The 17,148-nt window shown below is 42.6% G+C and overlaps 1 protein-coding gene across 1 annotated transcript in view; it reads right to left on the bottom strand.

Moving 5' to 3' along the window:
- Window positions 1–16,754, bottom strand: part of LOC107204196 (transmembrane protein 178B-like) — a 58,280-nt gene extending 41,526 nt beyond the window's left edge. The window contains exon 1 of the mRNA XM_033514772.1: window positions 15,430–16,754. Coding sequence (XP_033370663.1) covers window positions 15,430–15,811 — 382 coding nt within the window. The 5' untranslated portion in view covers window positions 15,812–16,754. The remainder of the gene's footprint in view (window positions 1–15,429) is intronic.
- Between the last annotated feature and the right edge of the window lie 394 nt (window positions 16,755–17,148).

The following is a 17,148-nucleotide window of genomic DNA, read 5'->3' as shown; positions in this document are numbered from 1 at the left end:
TCACTTTAATATTTGTTCAAGGAGAGATCCTGGCCTTCACACTCAACAAAAGGCCTGTTCCCCTTGCAGCCACTGCTCTCTCTCCTTACTGGTACTTCCATTCTCTTAACACTATTTCCCCTCTCTCTTTGCATAAGTTTCCTCTAACTTTGCCACCATTTTCTTTTCTCCACAATTCCAAGCTTTCAGTCCCAGTAGTTTCATTCTCACTCTGACCTCCCCTTCATCAGCGAATTTGAATTTTCACCTTCTGGCTTAAAACATGATGCTCCAGTGACTGTGATCACCTTGCTAAGTCATTTTTCCAGGCTGCCTGAGGGCTCAGGCACCCACTGCATCTCTGCTTTCCCTTGGTTCACTTCAATAAATTTATTTTAATCCATGAAAGCTACAAATTTATTTCAGACTTATCTCCCTAAGCCTTTAAATAAAACCATAAGAATCATGAAAAAACAAAGTAGGGCTTCTAATGTAAAGCTGGAGCACAGCTGAAAGACCGGTACATACGGCCATACATCAATTAGCAGATGAAAAAGCTACAAAGACAATATATCAACAGAAAAATATCAAACAAAAAAACAGCGTGGCAGACAATAGGCCTTCTTAAATCCTTTGAAACCAGATTGGCATCTGTGATGGGTAAACTTACATGTTTTATGTGAAAACTTTCTCCATATTTTTACAGCGATCTACTAAAATGTCAGAGGAGTCACTTCTCAGCTCCCACGCCCTTAGAAACAAAGGAATAATAATTGATATATTATCTTTGAAAAGGAGCAGCCTGATGGTAAAAGAAACTGTTAAAGACCATAGAGAGAACTCCTGACCTATTTATTCCACTCAAATCCAGTTTTTTCCATGTTGCCTCTATCTTTTGGTTCGTGTGTGTGTGCACCAGATGCCTAAACCACAAGGTCAGCTTTGAAGATCATTGTCATAGGTCTGATGGAGAGTGAAACTTCCTCAAATTAAAACTTAAACTCAGGAGCACTGACCTGCATTTTAGCACAAGCCAAAACCCTGGAAAGAAAGATTTGAAATGAGTGGAGAAATGGTCATATTTGGTCCCCAAGTACTAGAACCAAGTCTTACCCTGGTGTAAATTGCCACCAGGATAGATATAATTGAGGCAATTTGTGCCTTCTGAGAGCTAAAAAATTGGATTTCATTTCAAAACACAGATACTAAGGACATGCAATGAAACATTATCACAAGCAGCCTGAAGAACCTTAGTCCTCAGAGGAGGTATTTCAGTGCCTAACTCATGTGCCCAAGATGAATATTCAAGGAACCTAATTTTCCAGGTGACAGGTACAATGTACCATCCAACCATAGCAATCAAGTGCAGGTCATCTCAGATTTCAAGTTCAGGAAATCCCAAAATGCCATGAATTACATTCAAAGGAAGGAGAATCTTTAAAGAAGCTGTGCCTTTCCAGTCATCCTAATGCCACCAGCCAAAAACTACACCCTGGTAACACAACCCAATGGACATCAAGACCCCTCAGATGGAAGCAAGGCTGGCAGCAAGTGAAGCAGAGCCTGAGTTGAAGATTTGGCCATACCTCAGCACTATGGGCAGCATTCCAGTAAAGGAAGTCCTGCTTCATTCCCCTTTCTCTCCCTTTGTACCTGTATTCTTAGGGTCACACATGGGCAAAGAGGACTTTGGTGCTGAAGAGTTCATCTGCTCCTGCTCCTGCTGCTTCTTCATTTGAAGGCATCAATAATGCAATTAGTCACTGTGTCACAGGCTGGCTGCTAACAATAACTGATGAGCAAGAGGGGAAAGATGTGCCACAAGTTCTGGTGTGGCAGAGAGTGCAGGGGACACCATAAGAACAGCACAAGGGACAAGAAGGAAAGACTGAGGGAGAAACAGAGGCCATCCCTGCACTGCCATCACTGCCATCAGAGTGAAGGAGACCTTACACTGACAAGTATCTTTCCTCCTTCCAAGCAATCAAGTCTCCTCTCCCTCCTTCCCTGGAAGACACTTAAACAAATAGCCACACTCTTCCCAGTTACACCTTCTGTTTAAAAAAATGTTTGAAACAAGTCCCCCTGCTTTCTCCAAATGGAATTTTCCAGGTCCAGAGGCCAAGACACTGGCCCATTCTGCAGCCACTTCATCACTGATAAATATGGACCTTATGGAGTGGTCAGTGAGATTTGGTCCTGCTCCCATCCCCACAAAGTTAATGCTCTGGGAGTCTGTGACTACCTTTCCCACCAGGATCAATGAGTTAGAAGAAGTAGCATTTGAAAACTGGAGGCTCCTCAGGACACCAGGTAGAAAGGATTCCTCTTTCCTCTTGGACACAAAATATTATTTCATTGAAAAAGGATGGCTTAAGTCTACAAAAATGAGCCAAGAAAAACACTTATCTCGGCCCTTGTTCCAAACCCTCGGTGGTGTGTAGTGGCTTAGCATAGCTCACACTCACACAGCTCAGCACACAGGCACAGGACCTCAAATCCAGCTGCTCCCACATATGTGACATGCCTGTAGAGGCGATGCCATCAAACTCCAGCCTCCCCTTGCTTGGTCTCTGCTACCACCCTCTCCCATTCACTCAAAGCAGAATTGGGCCTGTTCATCAGACTGTGGTCATTGCTCAGTGGAAACAGAAAACAGGAATCCCTTCTCTGATCCTCCTCAGATACAGCCCTGCTACCACAGGTGCTCAGGCAGAAGGCTGGATAACAGATCTTCCCAGTAATGCAGGAAGAAGCTGCGCCACTGAGAGTGTTAGACAATTCTCTCTGAACTTCCAAACAAGAGTATCCACACTTGTCTTGCTCTGTACTGATGTCATCATGCTTCCACCATTCCTGGGAGCTGAGTTATAGCCCCAAAACACCATCCCATGTGATGTTTTCCTACCTTTAGTGCTGTGGAGCCTTTATGTTCTCTGTAAGGCCTTTCCCAAAAACTTCTTTGAGGACTGTGGTCTCCTGATTCACACACAAGTGAATGAGGCCATTAGTGGGTGTTTAGTCCTCATAAGGTGGTGGATCCTGTGCCAAAATCCATCCCAATATAAGGAAACTCATCCAACATCACCAGCCAAAGGGCTGAACATTTTGTGAACTGAAATACACATCTCATGATAATTTAAATATGTGTGAAGATGAGTTTAATTCTGGTGCTGCCAGCCATTCTGAACATTTAAATATAGTAAGGAAATTCTCTTTTATTTTATATAAACTGTTTTAATGAAGAATCTGAAGGCTCTGCATTCTCTTGGCTTATGAATATAAATAGCTGAGACTCTAACAGGCCTTTGTTGTTGTTGAGCTAAGGCAATCTGAAATGAAAGAACATGAGGGAGCCAGGAAACAAAGACCCTACTAACCACATTATTTCAAGGAGAGGTGAAGTATGCATTGAGTGCTCAGAGTCCCCATCTCTAGTCCTTCCTGAATGTGTAGGGTGTCACAGGAATGAAACAAAGTGTGGCTCAGATCTAAGTGAAAGACAAAGCAGCTGGGATAGTGCAGCTGGATTTGCCTTAGGTCCCTTTCCTCTCACCAGACACCTGTGGCTGGTGTCAGGCAGCTCAGTGACAAACACCCCTTCCATCAGTTCCTGATCGATACAGAGCTGAATATGCTCTTTCATAGGAGAAAAAAAAAAAAAATTAACAGCAATAATAAATTAATCCTTCACAGTCCTATGGATGTTTCACAAGCACACAATATTGGAAAGGACTCTGCTCATTTTTCTTGCATAGTAGGCAATATGTCATAGAATCATAGAAATATTTAAGTTAGAAAAGGCCTTTACAGTCATCAAATCATTCTAGATGGGATTTGGCCCTTCTAATTTCTTTCCTCCATATCCTCATCCTTGTAGTCCTCCTGAGCTGCCTGCCTCTTTCTCCAAAGGTCACAGTCTCTCCTTCCAACACACTACTAATCTTGTGTCTTTACTGCCCTATGGATCTCAAATTTTACCTCCACTGCAACAGCAAACCAAAGGGCCTTGCTAGCACACTGTCCCTAAAACATTAGCCTGCCACCCTCAGGCTTATCTCTAACAAGCCTGGCTTTATCTCTTTTCCCCTTCAAATCTAGCTTAAAGTTCTTTCAATGAGCTCTGCTAAATTCTGTGCAAAGAAGCTGCACGGAATTCCTGTACTTCAGGAATTGTACTGTTGCCTTCATCTTGATACGTCCCCTCTCAGCACTTTTTGCCTTCCCTCAGTTCCTTAAACACTCAGTAAATTGTGTACTAGTTACCTTAATATTGCAACAAACCATTTCCTTAGGGGCAGAATATAAAATCCTTTACCAAAACCCTGATAATTTAGGTCTAAGGCGTTTCCTTATCTTAAAACCCCGTTATCTTCCTAGCAAAATATATCAGGGTAGTTTGGCACACTTCAAATAGGAAAACATACTTCCCATGTTTATTTCATTTTTGCCTATGCATTTAATTAATCACTCCTTTAGAACTTACTTTAAACATTGCTTGGTATTATTATGATCAAACTAAAAGGTCCACTGTGGCCCAGACAACTTTTGCTCCTTTCCTTAAATATAGATTTGCTACTTTTCATTCCTAATGTACCACCCTAATTAGACAGGTTTATTGAAAATCCTTTTTACTGGACTTGCAATGTCACATCTTTCAGGAGACTGAGATGGAAATTGTCCAACTCCCCAATTTGAGCCCATTAAGTTATTTGAGTTTTTCCATTTCCCCTGTTCCTGTTGGCTGGCTCCTTTGTCTCTCTGATCACGATAACATTCCTCCTTTTCTCTTTAACCATTACAGAATATCAATAAGCAAAACTGGACAGTCTTGGGAACTGGTAAATAGAAAGGGGGTGAAATTTAACGTAAAATATGTAGTTAAGGCTCAACAATGACAAATTTCTTTCCAATGTGAACTGTTGTCCTGCAGAACTTTTGCATTGTTGAGCAACTGTCCTCTGTGTAAAACAGGGATAATTCCAGTCTTCAAATTCCTTTATGTTTAAAAAGCAAGAACAGTATTCAAATACTCTCTTAATCAGGGCCACTCAAGCACCTAAAACAAAGCAATGTAATTGGATCATCAGCTACTATAAATCATCACCTTTTCAAAATCAATCTAGTGACCCTAACTACACCTGTAACATCTGAAGACTTTTTTGTTCCTTTTGTTTGTGTTTGTTTCTGTTATAATATTTATGTTGTTAAGTGACCATTAGGCAGAAAGAAAAAATAACTACACTACAAAGGTTCTTTTTCATACTCAAAGATAGGCATTGATTATTACAGACACAGAGACAAGAATAATACATTCATATTGAGACAGAAAGATCTTTTGAAATAGCTTTGGTTATCCAATAAAATTAGCATAACTGTTTCATCCTATTAGAAAGTCTAGAAATACATTTAGGAAGCTTTTTTTGAAAAGTCTGTTGCTAAAACTCAAACCCAACAAAAGCTCTCAGAATTAAATAAGGGCTTCAATGAGAGACTGTGTCTTTCACTCAATCTGTTGGGATATCTTAACAGGATACATATTGCTGTGTATACAGGACATCTTAGAATTCCTTTTCCTTAAAAGCCCCCAGCTATGCAAATACCATTCTTCTCTCTCTCTCTCTCTCTCACACACACACACACACACACACACACACACACCACTTCATGGAAAATATCCTGAATTAATACTTAATATTTATTTAACTTCTTTGAGGGTCTAGCTGAGACTGAAATATGGCTGTTACAAGCACTGGACAAACTTGCTGAACTCTTCTGGGGGCAGCCATGCTTACACCTGTGTAAGGCTACACAGGATAAACTCACAGCAGGAAGGCAGAGCAAGTTATAGAAGAGTCTCTGCCCTTTAAGCCGTATGTTTTAGTGTCTCCTCTGTTCAGTGTACAACTCTGTTTGATCCAGTCAGCCACCAAAAAGGCAGGACTCCATATTGAACTCTGTGTTTCCCCCCCCATCCTTCTCCTCCACCACCCGGGCAATCCCCTGGACTCTTTCAGCAAGTACCAGCCACCTCTTCACACTAAGCCTTCTAGGCCTTTCTGTCACCTCAGATCATCAGCACCAAGGACTTCTTGCCTGCGCTTATTCTTTTAGTACCCTCTTTATCTTTCCTTTCTCCACATGTAGATGTTATCCATGCTGCATCCTTTCATTCACAGACCTTTTGCTTTGCTTTCCCCTAGCTATTCCTGCCCTGTACCCCAAATCCCAGCTGATCCATACCAGCTGGTCTCTGCTATGCTTCACACAGCAGGGCATCTCTGATGGGAACCCTCCTGCCTAACTTTCTTCTCTATAAATGCATTGTTCCCTCATTCAGTTCTGCTTGTTTCCTAGACTTTACTCCAGTTAAATCTCAGACTCATAGTCACAATCACCTCTTTGCCACATTTGGCTTATTCCTCAGGCCCTCCTGCCTCCTCCAGCCCCCACTTCAGCTGTCATACACTATTTCACTCAGTTCTTCCATGAGAAAATGACAAACCATGATCTTCCTATTCCAGCCGCTTTACCTTCTGTTTCCTCTTGCCCTCCTACAACTCCTTTCCCATTCTTCTCTCCTACAGATGAAAAACCTCCTATGTGGCTCTCTTCCTTTCTTTTATTTGCCACTGAGCCAGTCTTAGCCTACCTCCTGCCTTTCCTTACCACTGCTCTTGTCCTCTTGTTCTCTCTTTGCCTTGACCTCTCACGCCCCTCTGCCTCTTTACTCTCATAACACAAATACCATCCAGCTTCTTTCCTCTTAAAATATTCTCATCTTAAAACACTCTTTCATCTTAAAACATTTATTTTCCTCTATAAATACCATGTCTTTTCCTCTCCTCCCTTCCCCACCAACCTCTCTGAATATGCCAACTACAAACGTGTCCTGGACTCCTCCCCACTAGTTCACTGCAGCTTCCTCTCCTTTGCAATCAGTGCTAAAGTTTTTACTTTAACATACTGGGCAATCGTCAGCACTGAATACTCTGTTCTCACCTGCTGCAGCACACTGGCTACCTGCAGTAGTCTCTTGTGCTGTTTAAACCTGAAGCAGTGACTCTCTTCAGCTACCATGGTCTTATTCACTTCTATTGCACCACCTTTGAATCTGCTCCTTTTGCATGCCCTCCAGAAGACACTTTTCTTCTCCCAGATCCGCTGGGTTCGTGGGGCTTTCCTCTTTCTGTATTTCACTCCTTGATAATTTCAAGCACAAACACAGATTCCACTCTGATCTCCACATAGAAATTTCCAGGCTCACTCCTCTAACACAAACTTGTCTCCCTAGGTCCATACCCACAATATCTCAATATTTCCTCATGGACACGCATATAACAAGCTCAGCTTATTGTAATTAAAACAGAGTTCCTAATGATCTTCTTCCTTCTTTACTATATGCTCTCTTCAGTAATTCCCCTCTAGATCACCACAGACAATACTATTACTTTTCTTGTGATTCTTGTCAAGAACTGCAGCAACATTTTCATCTCATATGTCCCACAATGTATATAGATCCAGAGGACGTCTAAGATTTGCATATTCTTTCACCATCTAGGCTCTCATCACCTCGTGCCTTTATTACTACAATATTTCTTTTTCTGACCTTTACAAAACTTGCCCTCCATGTATCCATTTAGGATGCTGCCAGAAATGTGATTTTCCTAACACATCACTCCTACCATGTCATTTCTCTTAGCAGCCGTAGACTGCTGTCCCCATATCTATCTCATTAGTGTAATCCACTTGTCTTCATTAAGGAAATGTCAACTTCTTCCTACTAGCCAACCAAAGAGGTCAATCCCCATCACCTACTTATTAATATTTCAAGCAGACATGACCCATGATTTTTCTGGTGCCATTCCTCAGTCTTTGGAAGACCATCCCATAAACATCCACACTTCTTATTCATTATCCTTCTTTACAACTCCTGTAGGATTCCCACATTTTGTGGTGCTTACAGCAATGTAGTTTGCCTCCTGGTGTTCTAAAGGCGCTGCCGCTCACACTGAGCATAATTACTTTGTAGTCTCGTTGTACTCTCTCATAAGGCTGCATTCACTGCCAATATTTAAAGTGCAGCCACATGTCAAAAGGACAGAGACATTTTTCTGATCCATGATTTCTGATCCATGATTAAAGCTCGTAAATCTGAGGGTAGAACGCGAACTGGCATTAATAGTGAACGAAATCCCTATTATACTGCTACTGAGCTGAGGCATGAGAGATTTAGTCCCTTGCCTGAGGTCATGAAAAAAGACTATGGCAGAGCTTGGACTGAATTCTGGCTTTGTAAGCCCCTGCCCTAACTGCAGTACTATCTTTCTTTCATCTATTTTGGTACTTATCTATGAAGGATTATGATTTCAGGCAGGCTCGGCTGGGCAGTTCTGAATATTTATTTATAAAATAACAAGGTCTAATGAGAAAGAAAATGGATAAATTTCCATATTTTTTTGCTCTGATTTCTCTCCTGCCAGGAAAATATGTTAATTTATATTCTTTCATTTTAAGTGGATTCTATTCCAAATGATCTGTTAAGGGAACTTGAATTCCAGAATCAACGTTATTTATTTATTTATTTATTGCTTAAAAACTAAGAAACACCATCTCATTTCTTTCTTTTGATCCTAAAGAGGTAAATGTGCAGCTAAGAGTTCCAGCAGTAGTTTGTGAGCAATGAGCCATTAAGTAACTCACATTATAAATGACTGTCATTATTTCTGCTAAACCTGCAAAACATAAAGACTTCTTACCTGCTGGTTCTGCAATAGTTAATGAAGTCATTCCCCTCTTGAAGCATTTCTAAATGCACAGAAATACTTTCTCAATGAGAAAAAGCAATATTAATATGGAATTTTATTGTGGGAGATGACAAAATAGTTCAGGCCGTTTCATCTCTATAAGGTAAAATTATCTTTCAAATTTTTATTTTTACAGTGAATAGAAGACAACTGTACTCATATTAAATCTTTCCTCCACAGCTTTTACAAATTTTTAGCAGTAGGCAGAAAGGATAAAAATTCTGAGATTTCTCAGAAGGATTTGGATGTTCAATTAAATGAACAGGAATTAAGCATGCAGTCCTGCAGGCAGCTCTGCAAATATCAGTTTCTCTTGAGAAGGGCATGATCCTGTCATTTTTACTCAGGCAAAATTTCCATTTGTCTTCACTGGCAAATTTGTTTGAAAGCCAGCAGCTTGATTGAAATTTGCCCTTTAAAAAGTCATGATTAAAACCCATTGCTGTTCTGTTAAACTACATATATGTTCTTAGTATTTTTAGCAGATATATATTATCAAACTAATTATCTCAGATGTGTCAGAGGAATGTGTCAGGTTCTTATTACTTATGGCAAAGAAACTTTTTAATGAATTGCTATTTAAATTTGATGCAATTAAAATATTAGATTGCTCATTCAAAATATGATGGGCCAAATCCTCCTGGAACTCATACACATGAACCAGTGATTTCATCCACTAAAGGATTTTAGAAAATCCCTGAACAAGAGGATGGCTTTGCTGTATCTCAGTTGTTTGACTTCCAGCCTCACATCAACAGACTAAGAATAATTTCAGCATCAAAAACTGGAAAACTGAATACCTGGATAGCCTAAGATTCCACTCCAGTGCTGTCTACTGCCTGAATTTCAGTGGATGCCTCCAGCAGAACTCCAGCTGTGACAGGAAGGAGCACAGACCTTGCACTGGCCTTTCTACCCAGGGACAATTTTATCCTCAAAGGAAACACTAAAGGCCTGAACTTGCTGCATTGCCATGTTCAATAAAACATTTACTATTGACTTCTCTAGGATCAGAATCAAGACTTCAATAAAGTCCCTTTTTTAATGAGTCCATTTGGAAAACAGTTAGGATTTCAAGCACAGATTTTAAACAAAGCATTTGAGTCTTTATGTATAAAGGATACATGAAAAAAATGGCTGTCCTAATTTACCTGTCAAAACCATTGCACTTTAAAAGTCAAATCTAGAGCTTTGCAAGGTATTGCAAGAATTTTTACAAAAATAAATCTTTTTGCTCCTAGATATAGCTGCAAGTAGCCTCTCTCCAGTAGCCTCTTTCCATTTGTGTATAAATAATCCCTAGTGACGGCTGGAGTAGTCCTGCTAAGTCTTTCTTCCTCAGTTATGCCATGCATCTGACAAACCAAACCAGAGAATGCTTTCATCCCAGAAATCTTGTGTACTATTTCAGGTGGAGGTAGGTTGCACAGGAATTACTTAGATTTTGGGGTTTTTTCAGTGGTGGCATGGGCTAAGTATACTCACTATAAAATGTTTTAAAAATAGGATTTACTATGACTTCCACAGATCTCAGGGGAAGAAGGAAGGTAGAAGAAGGGTTGAAATAATAAGGTCATTGTAAATTCTGGGGGGTTTTTTAATAAAAATTGGATTCCAATGGCTGGCAGCAGAGCCCCATCCAGTCAGGTTTAACTGGCAGCCTTCCAAAGGCAAGATGAAAGGTCCTCTGAGTAGTAATTGTCTAAATGGAACAGACTCTGGTTATTGTGCAACTTCTTCATCTACTTTATTGTACCTTTATAATTAAATGATGTAATTCCCTTTTTTCCTTTCTTGTTTTCCTCTCAGCTATTGCAGGAAAGCATCTGAGCAACATTGCCATAGGATGCAGGCAGACTCTGTGGCTCCTTTTTTTTTTTTTTCTGGCTCACTACAAGCTGTATACAAGGAGTTGTGAACTACTGGTTGCCAAAGCAGGACATAAACTTTGCCTTCTCCCAGACGCTCACCTGCATTCCAGCTCTCTGGCTTCTTAGTGCTGGAGTTGGTTGGCTCACTCAGAGTTGTTGCTTGGGCGAGGGATTGCTGCTTTTGCTAGAAACTCCATAGTAAACAGGCAAACAGTGGATCTGGTAGGACAGGGTGAACACTATGCTCAAAGGGGCCTCCAGCAGCAAGGCTATCCAGTTTGTGGAGGAGACTGGACAAACATATGAGAATCAGAAGAAATCCAGAATATTGTGCTGAACACCCCCAGAGCCAGCATTTCCTGACTCTGCAAGGCTTTAGGAATCAGGAGTGAAACTCTGGTCCTGAGATGCTAAAAGGTTTGATCAGATGTGAAAGTAGAATCAGAGGAACAGCTGTTATCTCTTTCTTTTTCACTGGTCCCTCTGTACAAGATTGCTTTCCCTCAGTCCAAGTAGTCCACTCCCAGAAATATAGATTATTCAGCAGAGTAAAAGTTAGCAAGACTGAGAACTCAGATTGCATGTTCAACTCTAATGATTTCTTTACTGATTTTCTGTTTGTCATTTCTGTTGTTTCTGATTTGATTTATTTTTTTCATGATGACAAAGAGAAAAAATGAACTGCCTAATTTTGTTGCAGCTTTAGAATACTCCTCAGGTCTTTGGTCTCATGCTTGTCTCCCTCTCCCTGAGTATTCTTACTAAAAGGGGAAAATGATGCCTTAGGTTTTAGCTATGCCTTAGGTTTTAGCTTTCATGTTTTTCAGATTCTGTGCTGCCTAGATGTGTAGTTTTGAGCTTCATATTAAGGGTCAGTAAGTTCTCTTCACAGGTTAGGTAGACAAAACAATCCATTTCCAGCTTGGCACCAAGGACAATCATTACAAGTTTCAGGCCCAAAAGCATAAACAACAGTTGGGCTTAAGAGAGCAAACAAGGAGGATGGGACTTCATAACCTGGAGCTGTAATTGGACAACTAACCCCAATGTGTAAATGGACCAAAATGTGTAAAAGTGTGAGACCTCATGACCAGTTGTCCATTTTGTCACCATTTTGGGTCCATCTTGGGTGTGGCCATGTCCAGGCTCTTGTACTGCCCAAGGTGTATCCTTTAATGCCTTTTAATAAATATCTACTTAATTCTTAACCCTGTCTAGCCTCTGTTCTAGGTCAGCCTTCTGAAGGCACCAGTTCCAATTTCTTTTAATTCATTGCCTATTTACCTAATTGTATTATTTTGAAATATGCACATGGGTTCCATGAAAATACAAAAAAAGTATAGAAGAAATAAAAATAGGACAAATTATTTTATATATGAATTACTATCTATTATACCTATATATTAAAAACCTGAAGCAACAGATCTCCAGTTTTTCTAGCAAAATCCAGCATAAAGGTCTTGATTTACTTCCCAGAAAGTAAAAACAAATACAGAATAGAATTATAGAAGCAACCCAAACTATTCAGGAACAGAACTGGTTTTTAAAATCACTGGTATCAGAATATTGCCAAGTACCACAATTCCTGATCCTGCCACAAGCCATTGCCTATAGCTTGTATTAATTTCAGCAGAGTTCATAAGCAGAATAACTGCAGGGTATTTGCAAAGCTAGTTAGGCTCTTAATGACCATTTTTTGTTATACTTTGATAGACAAATCTCAATAGACCATTCTCAATACTGGAAGCTTTGCCTAGGGAAAAATGTAGGATCTGTTTTAAACTAAATGGATCACAGATCCCGTCCACCTTTTAAAACAAATAAACAGAATAACAAAACACTTCATAAAATTTATATATTCAATTATATATAACATTACACACCAGATTTGGGGCCAGAACCTGCATTAATTCATCCACTTCTGGAAGAGGTATACTACATTAAATTAACAGAGGAAAGAGAGTTAAATCACTATATACCAATAAGAGTCTCTTTTATAAGGTATTTGCCCTGGATCTCACAGAGAGTGATTTCATCTGTGCAAGAATCTGTGTAACCCCAGTCAGGTTATTTGAACACTACACACGGACAATATCTGCAGCCCCTCACATCTGCACATGACATACTCTGTCCACACACCCATCCCTGCAACTCCTGACTCCCAAAAAAGTATCTCTCATGGAAGTGAGAGATACTTTTAGTTTTAACTTTTAGTTAAATACTTTAAGTTTTCACTTTCATGATAGAGCCTCTTGGTATGAACCTGGAATACCTGACTTACTTTGAACTCACAGCTCTTCTCAACATTGGACAGCAATAACACTTACTACACTTTCATCATATAAGTGAGGATCAAAAAGGAAACATCTCCATTTTTATTTCTGAGCAAGTCAAACACTTTATTTTATTGAATTGCCATTATACTTGCTTTTTCTGTGTTTCAGTCTAGAGGGGGCAAAGGAACACACACCTCTATAGCATTTATGGGTGACTCTTCATCATGGCTGAGAGCTATAGCACAGACAGATCCTCACCCCAGAAAGGCCATCCAATGAACTAAAATGCTGCTGTTCAATGTTACAAGTCTCCCTCCTTTAACACTTCTCTCATCCTACAATGAGATTTGTTAGAAGCATATCAGAAAACCTTCAGAGCAGGCACGGAGTGACACACCCAGATATTTGCACACAGCTTCTTTATGTGCACAAGTTGCACCTCTCACCTGGGGGCAGTGACTTTGTGAAGTGGCTCTCTGGCCACCTGCAGACACTCCTATCCAGGAGTGTGTGTGCAGGGACACTCACTGCCCCTGAGCCAGGGAATCCCTGGCTACCAGCTGGGTGCTGTATGTTTAGAGTTAGTTCATACACTCACACACACTCATTCTTTCACACATACATAAACACAAGCAGACTACATCAAGATCTTTCAAAGACCACCTTCTCCTTCATTTAACCACCTCATCTTGATTTGTCACGTTTTCTCTATGGTTAATGCTTAGCAGAGCTGCCATTACACATAACCCAGCACCACGCAATTTCAGCTGTTTCAGGCAGGAGAAATGGACATTCCTGATCCCAGGGCAAGGCAGGTGGAGAAAGAGGAAAGATTCTCACTTATTTCAGGATGAAAATCCTCTCTAATAACCACAGCTCCATTTGCAAAGGTGAGCTCTGTTGACACGTTTGCCAGCTGTCAAGGTTGAATTTGTTTATGCCCCGAGCACAGTGAGTACACGTGGCAGAACAATCTAGCTCACCATGGCCAGCCCAGCACATAGCATCCTCATCTAGGTGGAGAGTAGGAATCACTCCCTTGGCACTGGAACCAGCAGCAGAGTGTCTGGGTGCTGAGGGGCTTTCGACATGTCCACTTGCCCTCTACAAATGGGGCTGAAGATACCAATCTATTTCCTAGGAGCTGTTAACTAGCAGCTGGATATGAAGGGTCCCTAGCAACACAGGCAAGATCCCAAGCAGTGATCCAGGTACAGCACCTGCTTGGATGGCTTGGTACAAGTTTCTGCCATGCTACTCACATCCAGTGCTCACTCATAAAACACATGGAACAAAACATGTGCATGGGCAAACATTGGGTGTGAGAGAACACCCTTCCTGAGTAAGTAGCTTTAGGCAATAATTCCACTTGTAATGTCTGAGGAGGAGGGAATTAATGAAGGCTATCCAGAGAGTATGGGATAGAGAACACTCTTGGAAGACAAGTATTTTGGAAGATGGCACTATGTGAGAAGCAATAATTTCACTACAATGGAAATTAACCAATGGGGAATCTTCTGACTGCAACAGGAGAGCCATGGAAGGAAAATGTTATTTTGTAGTACAGAGTAACCATGCTGTGGGTAGCAGAGATGTCATCCTTCACTGAAACCCTGATCATCCTGCCAAAACATGCATCTTCTGTTTAGGCAGGGGTTAATGCATGTGGCCCCTTCCTATACTTCAGATCAAAGAAACATTTCAGGCAAAATGACCATCACCTTGAACCACTACCCTGGGGGAAAAATTAAGACAAAGGAACAAAAAACTAGACAAAAAATAGCACAAAAATGCTACAGGCGAACAGAAGCACCTCCACCCCAAGAGAAAATTATTCCTTTCTAATAAACTCATGTAATGTTTTACAGATATTGAAAATATTCCAAAGCATAGCTCAGTGTAAACAGCAAGCTGGGTCTCCTCCTGCTCTTTAGCATTTCTCTTTGTTTACTCTCCATTTGAGGACAGAAAAAGCCTACATGTGAGCACTGTAAATGGTGTATTTCAGGATGGATGGGGCATCCAGAAAGGCAGTGATGAAGCACAGACATACGTAGCCTCCAACAAAATACTATGTGCTTTGCCTGAGCCACCAGGGTCAAAAATATTTTTTTTTTTAAATAAAATTTAAAAATCCAGTGTCTGCTTAATGAATACTTCTTTTTTGTGTGTGGAAATAATCTGATACCATGGTGATGGAAAGACTACATCAAGATTAGAGAGAAAGGCATGAAAGAGATATTCTGGGGTGTGTGTGTTCTCACGCCCATTGCCTTCTTGCTCCCAAACCCCATGTCTCAGGAGCAGAGATCCTGTGGGAAATTGCCCTGGCAGTGCTTCTGGAAGCAATGCCCAGCCAGGCCAGTTCACCTATTGCAAGGAGAGGTACTTGGCTAGGGACGCTAGCTCCCATCTGTGAGCCCAAATGGCTCTGCTCAGCCCCTGTTCATCTCAGGAGAGCTTGGCATGTTCATCTGGTAAAAAAACAGCCCTTACCTTTGGCAATCAGCTCCTCCAGCTCCTGGTCGAATCCTTGTCGGTGGCATTTCCTCCAGAGCCCCATATTGGTGGAGTTGTACTGTCTGTTGCACTCGTCGACTGCGCTCATAGCAAAGATCTGCCTCCTGTTTCTTGCCAAGAGGAGTTTCCCTTCCCAGCGGTCCAACCTAGACCTGCTGGCCCTGAGAGGCAGGTTGTTGTTGGAGTTATAAATGAAGCCAGGATCATTTCTCTTAGTGGTGATGCTCTTGCACCTCTCTCTGTGCTTCCTGGCATCAGTTTCATACCAATGGTCAGAGCAGATTGCCACAGCCAGCATGCCAAGGGCACACAGAGCTAAAGAGAGGCCAGCATAGAGCAGTAACCTTCCAGCAGCCATGCCTCAGCTTCACAGAAACACCATGGACATCTTCACAACAGGCAAAGTCTCTGGGGGTGAGACCACGCAAAAACCACCGGAGCAGCTGCTAGGTGTCACTTGGCAGAGACTGCCTCAAACATCCCAAACTCCCGTGGCTCACATCCACGCTGCAGAGGGATGCTGAGAGCGCTACAAAGTTCTGCCCTGGAGGCAGTCTTGGAGTCTCATCTGCCTCTTCTCCTCTGCAGAGGAGACCTGGTGAGGAGAAACACAGCCTTTCACCAGTGACCCCCTCACTGCCAGCACCCGAGTGCTGGGGCCTGAAGGGCTGAATCCCCCTGAAGAGACCTGATGGCTTATCAGTTCATTAATCTCTTTCAATCTGGCCCACTCAGAAATCCAGAAGAGATGGCTTTCAGATCAGCAAGCTCACTACAGCATCATCACAGGACAGAAAAGTTCAGCAGCCTGACATCTCCCACTTGCAAGCAGCCAGTTGTCCCGGTTTCAGGAATGGGTGACTTGCCTTTTCCTTCTCAGTGGCTCAGCGAGAGCATCATCGTCTGGACGGTCGGTCACTTGCTTGGGTTTAAAGCGGGGTCGGAAGGGAGGGAGCAAGAGGGGGGGAGCAATCTGTTGTTGTTGTTGCTGCTGCTGCTGCTGCCGCTGCTGCTGCTGCTGTTTGAAATCGTGGTTAAAACATCCCCTCCCCGGCTGGCTCTGGGAACGCGGGCACTCACGGGTCTCTCCCTCAGCAGACTTCGCTGACAGCCGCTGGCATCTTGGCTTCGGAGACACCTCGGCTTCTCTCTGCCAGCCTTGCCATTCACTCTCCCGCTTTTGTCGTAGGCGCTGTCATCCAGGCAGCCGAACGTCGCGCTGCCTTCGTTCCCCGGCGCTCCCGGGCAGCGCTCGGGCAGCCTCCCGGCTCCGGGCCGGGCAGGGGCGGCGGGAGCAGCCGCAGCCCGGCAGGAGCCGCCGCCGGCCGCGCACCGCCCGCTAGGCAGCGCGGGGGGCTGCCCTCGGCCCCGGCATCCTCCTTCCACACACACACACTCACACACGCTGCTGCCCCCCCTTCCGCCGGCAGCTGAGAAGCTTCCTCCGTCCCCGGCGCTGGGATGTGTTGTGCACAGTTTTCCTAACACGGCGGCACGTTAGCCATCTGCAAGATGAAGGCAGGCAGGGCTACGGCTGGCGGAGAGGATGCTGAGGATGCTGAGGGGAGGGGAGGGAGGTCGGGGGAAAACGAACCAAAACAAACCGGGGCGGAGGGGCGGAGGGGCGGAGGTGGGGGGGAGCTACACACCTTACACGGGGAGAGGAAAGCAGCCCCTAACTGTTGTCAACAGCTT

Source organism: Parus major, chromosome 1A (genome assembly GCF_001522545.3).
Source record: "Parus major isolate Abel chromosome 1A, Parus_major1.1, whole genome shotgun sequence".
In the NCBI taxonomy this organism is placed as follows: Eukaryota; Metazoa; Chordata; class Aves; order Passeriformes; family Paridae; genus Parus; species Parus major.
This window is presented reverse-complemented; position numbering and strand designations above follow the sequence as displayed.